Source organism: Physella acuta, unplaced genomic scaffold (genome assembly GCF_028476545.2).
Source record: "Physella acuta isolate Inbredline_101_S28 unplaced genomic scaffold, ASM2847654v3 ptg000308l, whole genome shotgun sequence".
NCBI lineage: Eukaryota > Metazoa > Mollusca > Gastropoda > Physidae > Physella > Physella acuta.
This window is the reverse complement of record NW_026731827.1, coordinates 664098-685949: the sequence shown is the minus strand read 5'-3', so window position 1 is coordinate 685949 and position 21852 is coordinate 664098. Positions and strand designations below refer to the sequence as shown.

Here is a 21852-nt window from a genome sequence, read left to right as displayed (position 1 = left end):
TGAGATACGCGTCAAACTCGAGTCAATTATAAGCATATAAGAATTAATGATATAGATGGGAATCCAATTCCAATTACACGAGATATCACAACATGTAATGTGTGTACTCACTCTTAAATTCAAACGCAGCTACTTCGCAAGAAACACTGAACATGTCATTGACCATAAGACCGTCCATTACTTCCACCAGAATGACGATTGGCTGATCTAGAACTACCAGACTGAGATGCCAGTCAGGAGAAGCCTGAGAGAACAATGACATTTAGACTTGATACGATTAAAAACCGTTTATCCATAACTAAAGCACATTTTGGTGTGCCGGAAAATAACTTGAGAAGTTTAATGTAGTTTTAAAAAAAAACAGCATCAAAATTTACGAATGGATAACTTAAAACATGTTAATTTATGTAACGGGTAGGTTCATGCAAGCGACGTTTATGAGATGTCGGACATAATTTTAAGAATTTTGAATAAAAGTAGCTTTATTTTAAAACCGGCCAACCAAACAAAAGCGCGTGTATTTAATTTGCCACACTGATGTATTTTCAGTATTTGAAACTTTATTCAAAGAAGAAAAAAAAAAACTTTATGTGCTGCTTCAAAAACATTTTAACTGACGCATGTTACCAATATGAAACCAAATCTCATCCTAAAAACTCCCCTCTCACACGTCTCCTTACATAATTTAGCCTATTATACCTTGTTTACACATTTCATTTAAAGTGTTTATTTATATTTTTTATATCCGTGCAGGACATTCTACATATAAACAGCCTACATTACAAAAAAAAAACCCCAAAAAAACGGATATTCCTATTCTTACTTTTACTCGATTATTTATAGCGATTACGGTATTTGTTTTCTCAGAATTTTTTTTGTCTTAGAGCCGATTGTTTTTTCTTTGGCGGAATAGTAGGAACCCTCAACAACAGGTTAAGTATTAGATAAATAACACTCAAGTCAAGCGTTCATTGTAACGTAACATATTTTATACAATTTTCTATTAGCTTAAATGTCAGCAGTTACTGATAACTTTGAAATAACTTGCTTAGGCTAATTGAGCGTTTTAGACATGCCGCCCGCCATCTTGTTTTAAAACAAAAAATAGACCTCACCTTTAAACTACAATATAAACCCATAGTTTTTTAAGTAATTAAAATTATTAAGACTTTCATAATTAATATTATAAATCACAAAACTGACTTTGTTATTTACTTCCAAAAAAAAAAGTTTGAATGGAACTTCTTTAGACTAGATCAGATTATGATATTTTCCCGAAATGAAATGGCTTTATGTGCTTTATACTTTATACAAATACAGTAGTTTATAAAGTTAACTATTGAGCATATAAACTAGTATATTAGGGTCTAGATATACAGGGAAAATGTGCCGGTCGCTAAATGTTTAGCTCTAAGAGCAAACATAGTTGTCGAGTTAACCCTTTAAACTCGGAGTTCCGCTTTTTCGGTTCGTGTCTGCCCGGCAGACCAATAAATCGGTCACCAAACCCAATATAAACAAACAAATATAAACAAACATAAAATAGGTTCCTTTTAATGCCTCCATTTCTTGCAAAAACTTATTGATGATATAGAAAATGTATGTGTATAAATTTAAATAAAGCTTTACTAAGTTAAATGCAAATGAAGGGGAAAAAAATAACATTATCGAAATTGGGTGGCGGTGACGGGTAAGTTGTACTACTAGAACTTCTTACCCGCCTTCGCATGGTACTCTTTAGCCGACTTTGACTACAGGCCGATTTCTGATTCACGTTTGTAATTTTCAGAATTTACTTGCAAAACTTATTTATTTAATGAAGAAGAGTGATTTTTTCGACATCATAGAACATTTAAAACACGATACGCGTATCCTCTACAGAACTGCACAGCTAGAAAGACAACTTGACATTACATGAGACATTGACAAAACACAAAATCTGACTTACCACATCTCTTTTACGATCAATTCCAATAATTTTTGGCCAGATCATATATTTTATCATTTAGAACAATTTAAACATGTTCCAGCGATTTTCTGTCAAATCAAGCTCAAATCAAGCGAAATCGGGGTGGTACGAGTTGCCTGCTGGTACGGATTACCCCCACCTTTACCCTAATCTTACATTTAGCATTATTAATAAGAATACAATACTTATTATGTTTTATTTCTTCATAAAATTGACATCTTTCATGCACAATTTAGTAGCCGACTTCCTTATTACTTGTTATTTACTAAGTAAGCCGTTATTTTGATAGTCAGAAAACGTTTTAAATCAGAGTTTCTTTGAGGCATTTCTTTGGGAAACTGCACTGCCCCCCCCTCGCTACGCCTCTGATGGTACATAGGTTATCGTCTCCTTCCCCCCACCCACACACGTAGACAGATAGGTGCCTACCTGTAAGATCGCAAAGCTCTGTTTTTACCGAGTCAGGTAAGCGTAGAAACGTCGAGGTTTTTCGAAATCTCGATGCGCGGACCATGGTCAAACCCCCTTTGGTCAAAACACCTGTGGTAAAAGCACCGAGGACCGAAATATCGATTTCGATTTTTCTAAGAATACAGTACTTCCACTCAGAGGCGTAGCGAGGGGGGGGGGGAGGTGGGGGCGGGGGTGCGGATCGCACCGGGTGACACCATTGAGGGGGGTGACACCAAGGCAAAAAATAGCAAAAAAATATAGAGAAAAACTTGAGGGTCGGGGTAGAAATCGAAAGTTCGAGGGGGGTGCAAATCGAAAACTTGAGAAGGGGGGGGGGGGTGCTAATTGAAAATTTGAAAGTTTGTCCCCGGGAAGGGTCGCTACGCCTCTGGGGAGTGACACCATCAAGTTCCGCACCGGGTGACACCCGACCTCGCTACGCCACTGACTTCCACTATACTCAGTACAGGGTTGGTTTAAAGTCAAATAAGAACGACAGTGAATGTGCTATTTTTCACACACCGCTTAATATGCTGTACTTTTTAATAATAACAATTTATCATGAAAAAAACGAAACATATTGATAAAGATCTATTCCTTTATTCTAGAATTGTTTTTTTACCTGTAGGTTGGCGGAGAGTATGAACAACACTATCAGAACAAAATACAAAAGAAAAAAGAAAAGAAAACAGTAATAGCAAGTATGACACTTTTCTGACATAATGTATCGATTGGCAACTTTTCGAAAGGCGCAGTATCCATTAAATTGGAGACTCAGTTTTATAGAATTACAAGTTGCTGGCTTTTCGTACGAGAGATCGGTCAGCAGAGTCGTCTGCGAATTCTGTAATTCCTCACGAGCCTTAGCTGCCTTTCATTCAGACCCTACAAGCCCAGAGTACCACAACAATGGCTGCAGGTTTATCTCTGGCCCTGATGCACGTCATGATGAGACCGCAGTGGGGGCCGCGGCGTCTAATGATGGCCCGGAGCTACGCTCTCTCACCGCTGAAAGGGGTAACTATAATGAATTTTGCTTGTTTGTTGCTCAAGTTGTAAACTACAATATATAGAACAAAAATTATTGTACAACAATAGGTATATTAATATCAGTTTGCTAGCCGCAGATTACTGTAATTTTTAAAAAGTTATTTTAGTCATAATCCAAAGCGTTAAGACAAATTTCAAAACCAGACACCAATAGTATGATTGCTTATATTCAAATCATTTAGACTTACAGATGTTTACAGATAACTATTTGTTTTGCCAAAATTTCTTTTTAAATAATTTACTCATTTTTCAAATCTTAAACAATCATGAATATTTCCACTCCTGAAAAATGTATAAACGATTTTTTTAAAAATCCTATAATACAGGACAGCGTGTTGCTGAAATAAGAGTAACCTCTAATGTCCACCCACTTTACAAAACATATAAAAAAAGAAAGCAGTCTTTCAGTGAGGTCAGTCGACAATTGAAAGATATACATCTGTTGGCATCGTATGGATTTTTCTATGGAGGTATAAGTCGTATGTGTGTGATTGGAGGGGGGGGGGGGAGTGGAAGTGTTTGTATATGCATATATATGTGTGTATTATATATTGATACTTTAGCAACTATTCTAATAAAATCTTGCCTATTCCACTAAATGGTTTTATCACTCAAATAGGAGCAGGTAATAAAATCTATTGCTTCTGCTGCGGGCTCTATTTGAGGCACAGAACTACTGCTGAGCAAGTTTTCCAGCAGCATCAACATCAAAAACCGCAGTGTCGCTTTTTCCAGAGCCGCAGAAATAATGAATGGCCTCCTGGTAAGTCAGTAATATTGTAATGGTGTTGATCGTATTCCCTTAACACTTCTTCATTCTTGTCCAGCTAGTTTTCTCTTTCTGTCCTCTAGTGTCCAAACACCCAGTTCTACAGCTAATTATTCAATCATTTCACTGTCTTTCCATCGAACATTTCATTTTGGTAATGAATTTCTTTTATTATTTCCAAGAAGAAGAGAATGATGCCGGCACATTTCTGGGCAGATGGTCCACTTTCAGCAACGCTGAGGGTTCCAACCTCTTCTCATCACATCTGCTCCCGAGTGTACTGGCTCGCTCTGGTTATTCCTACACGGCGAGGTGTAAGTGGTCTTAGGTTACATTGTTCTCAGTCGTATTACCTATTTCCTACCATAACCTTCTATATATTCCCGAGATTTCTATCAACTTTCAGCAAACGGACAAACCCATTGGATCACCCACAGCTGTGGATATAAAAGAACGTTGAACAATATTGAGCAGGACCCCAACTGCCCATATTGTGACGAGGTTCAGTATCAGGAGGAATACGGTGAAGAATCAGGTAAAATAAATATTTTTATCATGACATTCGGGGCTATGGTTGAGTGTTAAAGCTTACAATCACTGACATGGTCGAGTGTTAAAACTTACAATGACTGACATGGTCGAAGATTAAACGTTTTGTTAAAGATTCGAGTCAGAGGACATACGAAAATTCTCATCGAGTTTGTAAATTTGACACTGAATATAACAATATTACCTGGGTATGATGCTAACAATACAATTATCTTTTGAGGCCGAAGTCGCAAACTGAACAATAATTCACCTAATAAGACGGATTGCAAGATTATTTTATTATTTTGAAAAATAATATAAAGAAGAAATGGTTTACACATTCTATAAACCCTAATGCGTTGTGTTGTCGAGTTGTTTTTTTTTTTATATTTAAGTCTAAATTTTTTTTTTTAAATGAATTTTTAAAACTATTTTCAGATTTCGTCGCTGTGCCTGCGAGCCAGCAAAGCCTCCGTCTAGTCGCACAATCCCAGGATGCAATAACATACAGCCACACATCAAACCCTCTGGCAGCAACAAGAATCACGGACTCACAACGTAGGTTGTCTAGGTTAAATAAAAGAAACAAACTTTTTTCCATGTTCATTATGTGAAAATACTTTATTTTATAAATTGATTAGCCTATATTTAGTTTTTCGTTAAGAAGATTGTTTAAACCTTTAAATGTAACAGCTAATGAAAATAATGGCATAAGTAAATCTGAAATGAAAAAAAAATATTTTCTATTGTTTAGTATTTGGTGTACTTGATGTAAGAAAGTAAATTGCCTATCTTTAGGAGATGATCCTGACCTACTGGATGCTCACTCGAGTGTTAGTGTGTTAGAATCATACAGTGCCCCAGATCGTGAGTCGTCTGACACTGCAAGACGTGACGACCTGCTTCCTGCCAGCACCGTGTCACGGCCAAACATGGCGAACTCAGGCCCACAAGCACCTGAACCAGCACTAGCCGTGGGTGAGGTTTTGCACAACGGTGAGTTTTTGTCTCTTATTTATTTTGTCATTTAAATTAGCTTAATATTAGTACATTTACTAACTATAACATGATATCTTTAGCTTATATTTCACCCTCTTACGGCCCCAAATAAAACAGACAAATTTAGATACTAAATGTTTATTAATCATAGAGTTCGTTTGATCAAAAAAACGTCACTAATATTTGAGTTAAACCACATAATAAAACACGTAAATAGTACATTTGGGTTTGATCTGTTCCAGGGGTGACCCAAACTCTGCCAGGCAAGAAACCCGCACGAGAACCAAAACGGAACAGTTCTAGGGCGAATCAGACTAAATGTGCAGTTTGCAACAAGGCGCCCATCACCATTATGTTTGAGCCATGCCGCCATCTGTGTGTTTGCTCAATATGTTCACCTAATGTTTCTGAATGTCCAGCGTGTCAAAAACCCATTGAGCGGAAAGCTGAAAGAAACTAATAGCGTACACAAAAATTGTCCTTTTCTAGAGCGGTATTTTTTGATAAATAAAATGTTGGTTTAGATGTAAATACTACATCTTGTTCCAGACGGTCGCCAATATTAAATTTAGTTTCTTTCTATTTGTTACTTTTCTTTACTGTTGCTCCAACACCGTTCTATCGGGTGAGATTGAACATATCTAATTCCATCGAGGCATTAATTATTTACTTCCCTGCAGTTTTTAGGCATTAGATTTTCATGCCTGCAGGTTTAAGGCATTCGAATTTTTTTTTATCTCTGCAGCTTAAATACATTTCTTGTCTCGCCAGGTCAGCCAAGCAGTGATAGACATTCCACTAGATAACTATTATGCTTGTTCTCCCCATATTTTATTAGAAAGTAACAAACCCAACCTCCTCTGTCTCCGAATATTCTTCACTCTGTGGTGCTGATTCCCGACAATGGTTTAGAGATTTCCTGCTGTTATTTGTATAGGTATTCCATTTGTTAGTCTTACGTATGTAGTTTAAACTTAAGGTTGTAGCGTCTAGATTTTTTTATATTCCATAAGCATTTAATTTTTTATATTCTCAGAGAGTCCACAACTAACTAGTTACATTTCGAGGCAGAACCAATGAAATTGTGATACAACTTGTGTTTTACTTTTTTATTCAGTGAAATATACTGGGATATGGCTAAACCAACAGTGCCCATATTTATCTTAAACCACAGCTGCTATTGTTTTTAAATTTAAAATTTTCATTTCTATATCAATTAAATCAAAGCATCTACTGTTCCTTGTTGATTATTTTAAAATTTTTTTTTTGCAAAGAGCATTTTGCGTAAGCCTCGTTCTGTTTTTTTTTATTTATGAATTTGTTGTTTTGAAGTCGTACTGGAGCGGTGAGTGCACAAAGGGGTGCGAGCTTATAAATATATATAAATAATTAAATAAATATATACATACTATATATATATATATATATATATGTATATATATATATATATATATATACATATATATATGTATATATATATATATATATATATATATATATATATATATATATATACCTTAAATATGTGCTTACGTGTGTTTAGATAATTCAAGAGGAACTGTTATAAAGTATTTACATTAAACAAAGAGTGACTTTGGTATCAATATGGCGGCTTATCCGCTATAATTGACATATTGTAATTACGATTTTATTTTAATAAATGGAGCTCCAAATTTTAGAACGTGTGTGAAAGCTTAATTCTCTAGTGAATGTTTCGAAAATTCACCAACATTCCAGAAGAAGGTCAAGCTTTTAAAGTTCCACTAACGGTATGTCATGTTTCTAAAATAGTTTACTAAGGGCTCTTTCATTGTAAAATAGTACAAAAAGTTTTTCGTCACCGTCTCTTTACTTTATGGATTATAAAAACTATTGGCTGAGTTCCACTTTAATGATTTGGAATATTCTGGTGACGCATCATCACTTTACTCCCACTTCCTAGAGCATGTAAAATAAAATTGGTCAGTAATATCGTTCACAGCGCCTTCATTAACCCACAAAGACCACAATAACTAGAATATATATATATATATATATATATATATATATATATATATATATATATATATATATATATAAATATATATATATATATACATACATATCAAGTGCCGCTCTATTTTTTTAATTTACTTAAGTTCTTGTGGAGCATACATTTATTTATCTATTCCATACGTGCGAGTCAAAGAAAAAGGGTGGATGGGGAAAAAAGACTTGAAAGAGACAAGAAAGTGTCGATACACGTCAGCAATGTCAGAATTTGTGATGGTACTTTTTGCAAATCCTATTATAAATCTTACTATAGGCGCCCAAATGTTTACTTTCAGATCTCTTGTAAATTCCAAAACAAGTAAACTTATATAAAACAGAAGTTACTAGCATTAAATTCTTTTTTGATTATTTATAGAATAAAGGATAGTACAGGATGAGACAGGATATAAGTTCTAGCTATATCACAAACACATATTTTACATTGAAAAATGTACAATGGATTTCGGACCCCTAACAAATGCCACAAAGAAGTATTATGAAAGTCCACTACATATTTAGAAACTTCTCGAACTATAGATTTTTTTTCCCAAAAGAATTTTGCCGGCGACAGCGTGTGTTTGATTGTAGGGGAAAGAGAGCTTGGCCTTGACAATGGTTAAAAGAATACAATTATAAATAACTTCGTTTATATATATATATATATATATATATATATATATATATATATATATAAGTAAATTAGGCGATAATTTTCGAGCCTCCTATTTGGTCCCCATCCCGCCACAGTACACTTAGGAGGGCCGGTCGAACAGTTATAATGCCTACGTGTGGATGTTTACAGAAGTAATCAAAATTTGAAGCTTTGCCGGTCTTTTACACTGCAGTTTGTGTAGTGGTTTTTAATGTAAAATAAAAATAATAGTACCATAGCTACACTATTTTTTCACAAACCAAACATCAAGACAAAAAAAAATACTTTATTAAAGACCCTGATTCAGTCTATTTTTAAAACTGAGTAATTGGGAATTCCCAAAATTAATTGAAAAGATATAAAATGCTGAGATAAAACACAATGAATCCATATATAGAGAAACTTTGTGTGAAAAGTGGTATGACATAGCCTACACAGTGATTTAGTTAAAATATTTTTAGGCTTATCTAAATTAACTTGATGAGTAAGTTTAACTTTATTCATCTGTATTATCCTTCATACATTGCAAAAAAAAATTAAATCACGATCTATGCTAAAAAGATCAACTTTGACATTTTTCTGAGATAAAAACATTTTCGTATGTTATGAGCTTAAGCAAGGTTAATAATACATTGAATATTCTAGCGAAAATGTGCAGCTGGAACTAGGTTTAAGCAGTTATATTAAATAACAATGTGAAAAGAAAATAGACTTAGACATTTTTTTTAAATGTTCGTCTGTGGAAATTAATATTTAAAAAAAATAAAAACGGATTATAGTTCAATGTATAACAAACAAGCCGATCGCCTATACATATTGCCATTTTTTAAAGTTTAAAATTAACTCGTAAAACGTCAAACATTAAGTTAAATATGTATATTAAATCAATAGAAAATTTATTAAATAAAGAATTAAGTTATTTTCTGAGAATAGTCTAAAGATTGCACATGTTATTTCGGGAATTTACCATATGCAAAACAACCTGTAAATAGCCTGATTTTTCTTGGCAAATCAGTAAGGTTGTAAATTATACTATTAACCAATTAAAGGCAAGGCCATGAATTTATAAAAATAATATGAATTAATTGGTTAAATTAGTAATATATTTATCAATGTATATATATATATACATGTATATATATATATATATATATATATATATATATATATATATATATATATATATATATATATATATATATATATATATCAATATATATATATATATATATATATATATATATATATATATATATATATATATATATATAATATCAATATACATAAATGTGTTTATATAACAGTGGCTTATATGGCGGTATTTACATATAACTTTTTGTTTATTTGCAGGCTGCTTGAGATATCATATGATTTCTAATTATGCCAAAACTAGCTTTAAGTATTCATTAAATTAAAACACATATCTGCAAGTCTTCTTTCAAGGTCGTTCTGAAAATGATTGATTTCTACACGCTCTTCCTTGCCATTATATTTCAATTATTGAAAAGCCTTGTCATTTTTTCCCAATATTTTGAGCAAGTTAATGAACTGCAAACGTTCATTTTTGTGTGGTATTTCGGTAATAAATTTTCAGTACAATGGAACTTTTCGTCTATATTTAAAAAACCACCAAAATGGTTAGACAATAAAATTCTGAAAGTGCTTCCATGTCCTGAAAAAAGATTGGATTCATTAAAAAGACAAGTTCAAAACATACAACCTTTGAAAAGGACAACTGTTTTTGTATATCCTTTGACTGGCGTGGATCGGCTGATAAGTTTCAGGAACGTGAGTTATGAAACGGGCTGGAGATATTTCTTTACACAACTAGCAGAAGCTGGTTTTTTTTTCGTCAGAGCCAGTACGGTTAAGTGTGAGTGTTGTCACGCACGGAGAGCTATGACTGTCTTTAATTCAGACCCTTCTAATCCAGAATACCACAATTTTGGATGTCGATTCGCCAATAGTGATCGAAGACATAATATCAATACCCCAGGAATAGTATCTTACGTTGGATTAGGTTACAATGAACAAATTCATTTGAATCCTCCTGTTAACTCGACAGGTAAATACATCAGATGTTTATCGAAACTTTCAAGTAGCCTTATCATGCTTTTTAAATACACATTTTTTAAAATATAAAGCTCATTGATACTCCATACAATACTTTTTTTTTTAATTTTGTTTTTCTATCGCGTGCAGTTCGTTGCTTAATCAGCTCCCGAGAAACAGCCCATCCTCATTATAATACTTACAATACAAGACTTGAATCTTTTACAAGATGTCGACACCAAATGCCCGATACAGCCGCTTTGGCGTCAAATGGATTCTTTTATGGGGGTAAATTTGTCTGTATATATAAATACGTCAATGTGTTTGTGTGTGTATTTATTTATTCATATCTAGTTTCTACAGGCAGACGCACGGAAATAAGATGTTTCAACTGTGGTCTATGCTTAAAGCAAGTCACGACAGTGGAGAATGTTTTAGTTGAACACATACGTAACAGACCTGATTGTTTTTTTGCGCAGAGACGACCGAACAGCGAAAGACATGCAGGCACGTTGTTGGGTTGTTGTTGTTTTTAAATTTTCATATTAATTTAAATTGTGTGTAGAAATGTTAATAAGGAAAATATTGGAACGACTAGCCATTGCTTATCAAGACTTGCTAAGACAAAAAAAATAATTACACACAAGATCAAACTCAAATACACACTCAATCATACAAACATACTTACATAGAAGAACTCCCAGTCGTATAGACATACTTATATACAGACAAATTCAGTCCTATTATCATACAGACAGACCCAGTCATATAAACACACATGCATGCACACCCAGTCAAATAAATGTACATGTATTTACATGTATACACACCAATAAATATAAACAAACTTACATAGAGAAACACCCAGTCATGTAAACATAGATTGATACAATAAACAGAAAGATGTAGAGGCTGTGGTGTGGAATCTAGTTATTGCAGGCATGCACACAGTAAACACACCACTTCCCCAAACTACCATAGACAGACAACAACCCGGGACAAGTAGGCATTGGATCATGCATATAAGGCATCATTTCACATGTTTTGAGTGAGTAAAATTGTTAGCATTTAGTTCTGATTTAGATGAATTATAATTAACACAAGTCTAGCATACAGGACTGCATGGTCGAATAATAGATGGACGCACGCCTGCTAACCACAAAGTCTCGATGAGTACCTGACTCACATAAGTGAAAGTAAAGGTCGCCAGGCATAGAAATGACCTCTCTAGCCTCTTTTAGAGTGTACAGAAACCTATGAACACTAGTTCTTTCCTCTGAAAATGTAAAAGGAAACATTTTAACTTGTTATATATTATATATATATATATATATATATATATATATATATATATATATATATATATACATATATATATATAATTGTACACACACACACACACACACATATATATATATATATATATATATATATATATATATATATATATATATATATATATATATATATATCTGAGCTTTTCGCCTAATAAAACTATCTTCGTTATCTGCTTCCATAATTATATTATTATAGCAATTTTTTAGCATTTCTGAAGAGGCTGAACAACGAAATCCTCGACTCCGTTACTGCTTTAGTTATGTACTTATGTGCTTTAATTTAAAGGTGAAGAAGACACGGATTCATTTCACACCAGACTACATACCTTCGTTGACATCGATCGTTTAAGTTCAATCTATTCACTGCCACCGCCCCAAGTATTAGCCCGATTTGGATATGCATATACTCGTAAGCTTATTACATTCATGTTTACCCATTAAGTTTGTAATGTATCCTTAAATGTTTCTCAAAAGTCCGTTTAATATTATGTTCGATATTTAACTGTTGAAAGCAAATGGAGACGTGCCTTTCCTGACTCATGCATGTGGATTCAAAGTGTCTGCTGAAGTTTTCACAGTAGATCGCCATTGTCCTTATTGTAGAAGAATGCAATATCAATTGGAAGGCGGGATCAATGAAGAAGGTACTAAAACATTGCATATTAATAATAACTTCTTCACTCAACTTATACAATAAAATGACCAGAAAACAAGACATTTTTGCAGTTATTTTTCAGTATATGAGCCACTCCCTGAACTACCGATGAGACAATATCTAAATTAGTAGTAAAAATGGACGTTCGTCAACGCCTATTTCCTCTATTTGTTACTCGAAAATCTAATCACTTCTAGTTCTATATCAATGAAAATATTCAATGCCGCCAACGTGATAAGTAAAACCATACACCATAACAATGTATTCGTAGTGTTCAACTGTCTGACAGTTTGCATATGCAGTATATTAAATTTTTAGTTTTCAACTGTCTGACAGTTTGTATATAATAATGCTGACTAGCTTTCAGGACATGTCAACGCCTTTTCAACCTGTGATACTGAAAAAAGCGATGGTTCTCGATTTTTAAAATAGTAAACAAAAAGCCAGAGCGATTTTAAGTTGTTTTTTTTTTAACTAAGCTCTTGATAGCGGCTGATGATCGGTTTTATATATATATATATATATATATATATATATATATATATATATATATATATATATATATATATATATATATATATATATATATATATATATATATATATATATATATATAGGTAAAACTCTAAATCACCTGCGCTGGTTTAGATTTTTATTTGAATCTCAAATAAATCGAAAGACTTAACAATCATGATATAAGTATTCCAATATATGTAGTTTGAGTTATTGCATTTTTTAACAAAAAAAATCATTTTATGTGTAATGGGGAGCTCATTTAGTATATTGTAAGAGTAACATTGTTTTTGTTTATTTTACTGTTGCATTGAATGAATAAATTTAATTTTTTCTCAGATTTCACCACTTCAAGTATTCCTAGATACGTTGATAAAGATCACCCCTGTCTAGTTCTACTAAGTCAATCTAATAGTCTCCCGTCAAACCCTGTTTACATCGCTTTTAAAAAAAGGATGGAGAGCTTCACTCTGTGGCCCCCCACGCACATCCATCAACCTGCTGATCTGGCCGCTGCTGGATTCTTTTATGCTGGTATTTATTCAGAAAACATAGACTATAGACATAAGCATAAAGAGAATATTATAACGTATAGGATAAAGTGTAACTCGGGAGTAAAAATATGTGGGTAAAAAAATAATTTTCGAATAATTTTTTTTTAGCTAAGTCTAATATTATATTGTAAATTATAAGTCTTAGCTCAATAGTAATATAAACTTGCAGGTTATGCTGACTGTGTCCGATGTTACCAGTGTGGACTGGGTCTAAAGTCATGGAGACCTGGAGATGACATCCATGAACAACATAAAAAGTTTAGACCTTACTGCCCGTTTCTGAGAATCAAAGAACAAGCTGCGCATTCATACTAGGAACGCTAAAACAGCTAAAACTACATTCTATACTTCAATCAATATATTATTTTCTTATGTATTTCTACTTTTGGGCTATAGGAAACGTATATCAACTATTTAAACAACTATTAAGATACTTATTTTTGTTTATAATAGGTATAATATACAAAAATTCTCACAACTTTTTAATTATTAAAAACATATCTCTATAAGTTTATGTTAATATGCATATTTAGGCATACTAGACGGGTATTTATCTGCAAATTCTGGCATATTAGACGGGTATTTAGCTTATAATTCTGGCATATTAGACGTGTATTTTAATGCAAATTCTGGCAAATAGGACTGAATCAAACAATTTTTTATATAATATATTAAACGAAACAGTCCCCTCTTACTTATCAGACCTACTTTCTTTTAACACAAAATTAAATCGTCGTCTTAGTTTACCGATCCCATATACAACTTTTTTTTTCCAAAAACATAGCTTCGCCTACTCTGGTTCTAATTTGTGGAACGATCTTCATAATAAAATAAAACTATTTCTGAAAATAAATTCAAAACTAAACTAAAACAACAATTATTTAATTACCTCTCTAACTGACTCCTTGCAACATTTCTCATTCATCTATTATATTCTTATTTTATTTCATTTTGTATAATAACAATGTAATATTATTTCTTTATTCCACATTTTTAGTGCTATGTTACTGCTATGTCTTTACTACGCAATTGCTTTTTTTACATTCTCGTATATACGAAGTAGGCCTATAGAGAAAGTCTTGTAATCATGCAACAACAAAAAATCGAGATTTTTACTTACAAATCTCGACGTTTTACATCTCACTGATAAAGAAAAACATAATTTTGCAATCTTGTCCGTATGTCTGTGTCTCTGTATGTGTGTGTGTCTGTCTGTCTGTGTGTAAACACGATAACTTGAGTACCGTTACAGCTAGGTTAATGACATTTCATATATAGGTATTTTATCAAAATCGTAGATCCTGTTCAACTTTTGAGCGATTTCCGATAACCGGAAGTGGTACTTTTTCTACTTTAAATTTTTCAAAAGCCTATAACTTGAGTACTATTTCAGATAGATAAATGAAATTTCACACGTAAGTAAAAAATCTAATTTCTTACCTTCTGTCAAATTTTGAGTAATTTCCGTTGACCAGAAGTACTAATTTACGCTATTTCCGATTTCTGAAAAAACGCATGTAAATTTATAAAGTAATAATAATATTGCGCACTATTATGCACATTTTGTTTTGGCGTTCGCTTGGTGAGCAATTCTTTTTCTATGAGATTCTATTCTATTTTTACAAGCTTTTATTTAACTCACTTCCTCTGTCTGTCTGTCTAGATCGAAACGCCGGAGTGAAAATTCGGACAGTTCTACTTGACCGATACGATTCACAGTTGGCACGTGGGTCAAGACATGAAGACAATGCAATCTGAAACTAAATTTGACTTAATTGGATGCCTAATTAATTTTTTATGAATTAATTAAAATTTGGACCGAATTAGTAGGCATGTCTATCCAACCACACCACACGCGTCATCACGTTCAATAGCTGCGCCATCAGGTTCAATAGCTGCGAAATGGTTTTTAGTCATGTAACACTATTGTAAATAAAACATGTAAAGTACTGAAAAAAAATTCATAAAAAACGTTTTAATAACAAGCTTTTATGTACTAATGCACTAAAAAGTAGAAAATAAATTATACTCTACTATTTAAATAACTATAAAGAAAAGCGTGGGTCTCTTTTCAAATATTAGTAAAGTAATCCAATAGGTACCAAAGTACTAAAGTGACCCACGCTTTTATTTATAGTAATTTAAATAGTAGTATATAATTTATTTTCTACTTTTTAGTGCATTAGTACATAAAAGCTTGTTATTAAAACGTTTTTTATGAATTTTTTTTACAAGCTTTTATTTAACTCACTTCCTCTGTCGTCGGTCTGTCGTCAGTCTAGATCGAAACGCAGGAGTGAAAATTCGGACAGTTCTACTTGACCGATACGATTCAAATTTGGCACGTGGGTCAAGACATGAAGACAATGCAATCTGAAACTAAATTTGACTTAATTGGATGCCTAATTAATTTTTTATGAATTAATTAAAATTTGGACCGAATTAGTAGGCATGTCTATCCAACCACACCACACGCGTCATCACGTTCAATAGATGCGCCATCAGGTTTAATAGCTGCGCAATCACGTTCAATAGACGCGCAATGGTTTTTAGTCATGTAACACTATTGTAAATAAAACATATAAAGTACTGAAAAAAAATTCATAAAAAACGTTTTAATAACAAGCTTTTATGTAATGATGCACTAAAAAGTAGAAAATAAATTATACACTACTATTTAAATTACTATATAGAAAAGCGTGGGTGTCTTCTCAAATATTAGTAAAGGTATCCAATAGGTACTAAAGTGACCCACGCTTTTCTTTATAGTAATTTAAATAGTAGTGTATAATTTATTTTCTACTTTTTAGTGCATCATTACATAAAAGCTTGTTATTAAAACGTTTTTTATGATTTTTTTACAAGCTTTTATTTAACTCACTTCCTCTGTCGACAGTCTGTCGACAGTCTGTCGTCAGTCTAGATCGAAACGCCGGAGCGAAAATTCGGACAGTTCTACTTGACCGATACGATTCACAGTTGGCACATGGGTCAAGACATGAAGACAATGCAATCTGAAATTAAATTTGACTTAATTGGATGCCTAATTAATTTTTTATGCATTAATTAAAATTTGGACCAAATTAGCAGGCATGTCTTCCGAAGAGCCTGGTACGTCGGACTCCCAAGTCCCCTACATAATAGCGTGGGGGAGGAGAGGTGCAAGACTGCCGCGAACCAAGAAGGTTTTTCTCTCGACCCTAACCAGATATCTTGACTTTAAGCTGCAGCCTTCACGTGGCTTCGGAAGAGTGCCACTAGTCGGACCAAGCTCATGACCCCCCCTAATGGGTGCGGAATGGCTAGTGGTAGCCAACAGCAGCTAGAGGTTTTTGATCTGGCCGAGTAGAACTGCTGTATGAGCTAGGTTCAAAGAATGGCCGAACGCCCCCCACGATCAAGCTGGGTACCAGGCGGTAGGGCGATGTCCCGATAGGTACTAAAGTACTAAAGTGACCCACGCTTTTCTTTATAGTAATTTAAATAGTAGTGTATAATTTATTTTCGACTTTTTAGTGCATTAGTACATAAAAGCTTGTTATTAAAACGTTTTTTATGAATTTTTAAAAAAAGTTTAAGTAATTATATAATCATGTCTATATTCCAAGTTATATAAGAATATTCGAGAAAGTTTAGTAAGATCAATGCTGTTATTAAATTGTTGTTTTGTTTGTTTATTTTAAAACTTCCAGTGTAAAAATAGGCCCCCGTGCTTACTATTGTTACCGTTTTTGAATAAATTGAATAAATTGAATCAACAAGTGCAGTTTACACTGCTTATTGAAAGTGGAAGAATTTATAGAGACTCCTCTTCCAGAAATGGTTTCCATCTGCTTTTCCATTCTGATTCGTTGAATGCAGGTGTGAATATTGGTTAGTGATTCTCTGGTTTTAGGTTTTAAAGATTATTTACTGGTTTAACAAATATGTTGTGTTTTTCAATTTTCATATATGTCTAGTCTTTTTTAGTTATCTCTGGATTAGATATATTATTAATATTATTTCTATATTTAGTGTCGTCCCCTAATTGATGTCACTTATTGGCGACAACAGCCCTTTCTTGTGACGTTGTTATTTTACACATTTTTTCCGGCTCTAGTCCTATACCAACACAGAGGCGTAGCGACCTTTCCCGGCGCCCGGGGACAAACTTTTCGATTTGCACCCCCCACAATATTTCGATTTGCACCCCCCCCCCCTCATACTGTCGATTTGCACCCCCTCAACCAATTTATTTTTCCAACCCATTTTGGCGCCCCCTAAGGTCTACGCTACTGTGCCAACAGAAGACGATAGTGTTCAACGTGGGAACAATAACAGAATAGCTAAGCAAACCTTATGACGCTGTGGTTTAAAAAAAAAGAACCAATCAGCATCAAGTTTGAACCATGTGACCACCAGTATGCTTGTAAGCAATGTTCCAGAGATTTGAAAGTATGTCCTGCCTGTAGCAAAGTGATACTCCTGTGTTTAAAGTGGTTGGAACTATTTTAATGACACATATCTCTGTAGCATTTGAAAGTGCTAAGTTGTCAAAAATATTGATATTGTTGGTCTTTAAAATTTAGTCAGAGTCAGTCAGACATTCCACACGAAACATTCTTTAGTTTGATTCCTGTATGTCAACGTGTATGTCTATGTATTATGTGAAACTGCTTAAAGCAATTGATTCTTTTAACAATAGTGTTGTTTATTGGATGTTTACAGTAGACTTATTTTTTAGTTTCAACAGTTAAAAAATCTTCCAGATTGAAGCTAAATATTTCATGTGTCCTTTTTACAAATTTTCTGACAACCTTATATGGTATTTTTGACATATTTAAACCTTTTTAAGTGGATACCACGTATTGTAAAGATGTAGACTTTTAATTTGTTTCAGATTATTTCATGACTATGCAGGATGGTTATGTTTATTAGTATTGTGTGCTTTGATCGCAAAATGTTAATTTAAAACTTATCTATTTAGCTTTAGAGTGGGTCGGCGTGGTCGAGTCGGTAAAGCTCATGGTTGCTAAACCGAAAAGCCACGAGTTCGAACCCTCGGACAGATGAGGCTCGTTAGGAGAGACAACTCCAAAATTAAACAACTGCTGCCTTGTAGTTTGCTCTTGGCTGGACAAAGGCTATGGAAGCAAATCCAAAAAGAAAAGCAGGCTGAAATCGGAGTCAATGGCCTCGGACAGATGAGGCTCGTTAGCTGGGGACAGCCACTCTTCTAGGAGAGACAACTCCAAAATTAAACAACTGCTGCCTTGTAGTTTGCTCTTGGCTGGACAAAGGCTATGGAAGCAAATCCAAAAAGAAAAGCAGGCTGAAATCGGAGTCAATGGCGCATAACCAGTTGACACGTAACGCTTAATTGTGTTGGAGGCGTGGTCGAGTCGGCAAAAAAGCTAATGGTTGATAAATTTGAACGAAGTCTCGAGTTCAAACCCACTGGCAGATAAATCTCGATCCCCATTAACACTAATAATTAAGACGAAGAAGAAGAAGAAGCTTTAGAGTTACTCTCACTCTTTATAATAGACCCCAGGAGGAGACAGAAACATCGCACAACTAACCTTTAGATCTCCAATGCAATCAATTTTTTAAATTGTATATGATAATTCCCTTTAAATATACCATGTGTTAATAATGTTCGTAAGTGCCTTACAATCATTAAAAACATGATCTAACCTGCCGAGTTGTTTGCATAATATCAGGGTCTTGATATTGGAATATGAGAACAATGTACTCAGTGGCATGAGAAGATATTGGTGTGGGGTTGGGTGTGGGGGAATGGATTATAACCGATTATAGGCCCTAAAATAACAGATGTCTCAAGTTAAGTTACAGCTAGTGGCGCGACTGTGTCTCTATCCGATGTGTCAGTTTCAAAACATTGAATGTTATAAAACATCAATTTTATGTTTTTAAAACCGTTATTGATTAAAGTTGTTCTACTAAATAAAGTAAATTAAAGATTAATTTCGAAAAGCATTTTAATCTTTTTTGTGTATATATGTATATGTTCCTTTGGTTTCACTGTATTTAAATGAAGGTCTTTAATGGTTGCTACTTGTTTATTCAATTCGGTCCCGTACAAGATTCCTAGTAAGTACGTTCATTTTAATGCAATTTATTTTAAAAATTATGACTGTGTGTTGTATGAGGGGGTGGGGTGGTCAGATAATGTGACGTCATACAAATGCATTTTTAAAAAAAAGTAATGTTAGAAGCTAAATTTTAGCCGTTATTTTGAATTTTAGAAATAGCTTTAATAAATTGTAATATAAATTTTTAAATACTATATGTTTACCGATCTAAGTCAATAATTTAGAAAAGAATCGATGTTTTAAAAAAATTCATCTGCAGTTTTGAGAGGGGTAATAGGCTGATGTGTGACGTCCTTTTAGGGTTGGGAGGTCTTGCTTTTTTTATGGCGATGTCTGACGGAGGGGAGAGGGGGGGGGGGGTAAAATCGTTTTAAAAACGTGACGTCATTTATGGATGACCCCTTAAGGGCTAGCTAGTAGCCTACCGCATTTAACAGTGCGAAAATATTAGTAGCCCAATATTTATTTGTAATGCCCACTGTAAGTAAATAAGTAGGTCAATTTTGTTTTATATATGCAAAGAATGCCAGGTTTTTTTTGTTAGTGTCAATCGTCAAACCTACAACTGGCAACTGGCCCCATCTTTATTTTTTTAAACCCTTCAATGTATCTTAACACTATCCTATTTATAGAATTAGCGCCACGTAAGTTGATATATCCTAACCCTACCTTTATAGAATTAGCGCCACGTAACTAGGAATTTCCGCTATCTCAGCAGTAGGTTCCACGTCACGTTTGTACACAAAGGGAAACCCCTGCCCCACTAGACAACACAAGCTAAACATGAGCTAACTAACAGTGGCTAAATTCAGCATATAGATCTAGTTGCTCAAATAAATACTGCTTAATATTTCAAATGGAGCTTTTATATTAAGTTTATAACCAAAGATTTATGTAAAACTTTGAAAAACAGGCTGAAAGATTTTTACGATTATTTAGTTTTTTAACCAAAAACTTTATTGCTTGAACTTGAGTATTTATTTTAACAGGGTTACATTCTATATTCAGCCTATTTTGTAATTGCGTTTTCCCGACATTATCATGGCTAGTAATGGGTATCGCCAGATAGAATGAGGTGTCCTTCAATTTTACATCATTCTGTTTCTTCTGTACCGACTGGTAACATCCCAACTTTGTGCTCGAAGATTAACATAAAGTTTTCGACGAGTATAATAATACAAGGTTTTTAGCTAGTTTCTTTTTTTTTATTTCGTCAAGTTTTTAATATTTAAATCTATTTATGGTTTGTTTTTTGTTTTTAAATTCTACTGAAGTTCACTCTTAGATATTGTGACCCTGACCTTATAATACGATGTTGAAATACAACAAGAAAAAATGTCATATTAGCATACAGTCAGAGGCGTAGCAAGGGCGGGGCGGGGGGGGGGGTGCGGACAGAGTTTCTTTCAGGCATCTCTTGGGGGGGGGCGGTGCCCCCCGAAGAAAGTCTACCGCCCCCAGAACGAAATGGAATTTATATAGAAAATATATACTTTTGACAGTGTCCGCCCCCCCCCCCCCGGAAATTGTTGTCCGCCCCCCAAAAAATTTCAAGTGCACCCCCAGAGAAAAAAGTCTGGAAGAAACACTGGGTGCGGACCGCATCGGGTGATACCATTTAAGGGGGTGTGTGACACCATGACAAAAAATTGCGAAATACATAGAAGGAAAAATGCTTTTTGCCAGTTCCATTGATGATTAAGGGGGAAGGCTCCGGTAAAAAAAAACTTTTTTAATACTCGTTAGAAAACAGTTATTTCTATACAGCTTTATTAAGATACATCCGCATATGCATTTCCACTAAAAAAAATTGGTGAAAAAATCTTGGTAACTATGACAACGGCGGCCATCTTGAAAAATTAACCCCTTCGTAGGTTTTCCACCATTCATAAAATATTACATTTTAAGCCCAATAAACAATTAATTCATAATCTTCTTCCATATTTTGGGGTAATCAGCTAAAAATTTTAAGTGCATATCTTCAAACTAATTTTTTATGAATTTTCAAAATTTGTGTCCGTTCAAAACACTTAACTTTGGGGAATTTTGGGGCATTAAAACTAGTGTTTTGAACGGACACAAATTTTGAAAATTCATAAAAAATTAGTTTGAAGATATGCACTTAAAATTTTTAGCTGATTACCCCAAAATATGGAAGAAGATTATGAATTAATTGTTTATTGGGCTTAAAATGT

The 21852-nt window shown here is 33.8% G+C and overlaps 2 protein-coding genes and 1 long non-coding RNA gene across 3 annotated transcripts; all 3 read left to right on the top strand.

The window, feature by feature from the left end:
- Window positions 1-851: 851 nt before the first annotated feature.
- On the top strand, window positions 852-6517 carry LOC131940102 (baculoviral IAP repeat-containing protein 3-like). Its single transcript, XM_059298681.1, has 9 exons — window positions 852-932; window positions 3051-3439; window positions 3799-3942; window positions 4092-4235; window positions 4424-4555; window positions 4648-4776; window positions 5208-5327; window positions 5568-5765; window positions 6011-6517. The coding sequence occupies exons 2-9, from the start codon at window positions 3145-3147 to the stop codon at window positions 6226-6228; spliced, it is 1380 nt and encodes a 459-aa protein (XP_059154664.1). The 5' UTR covers window positions 852-932; window positions 3051-3144; the 3' UTR covers window positions 6229-6517.
- A 2336-nt stretch (window positions 6518-8853) lies between these two features.
- Window positions 8854-11015, top strand: LOC131940042 (uncharacterized). The gene is made up of 4 exons (XR_009386516.1): window positions 8854-8935; window positions 9802-10516; window positions 10654-10791; window positions 10867-11015. It is a non-coding gene; the product is annotated as an uncharacterized LOC131940042 (long non-coding RNA).
- A 1109-nt stretch (window positions 11016-12124) lies between these two features.
- Window positions 12125-15559, top strand: LOC131940041 (baculoviral IAP repeat-containing protein 7). Its single transcript, XM_059298581.1, has 4 exons — window positions 12125-12249; window positions 12353-12484; window positions 13348-13542; window positions 13732-15559. The coding sequence occupies exons 2-4, from the start codon at window positions 12448-12450 to the stop codon at window positions 13875-13877; spliced, it is 378 nt and encodes a 125-aa protein (XP_059154564.1). The 5' UTR covers window positions 12125-12249; window positions 12353-12447; the 3' UTR covers window positions 13878-15559.
- Window positions 15560-21852: the final 6293 nt, after the last annotated feature.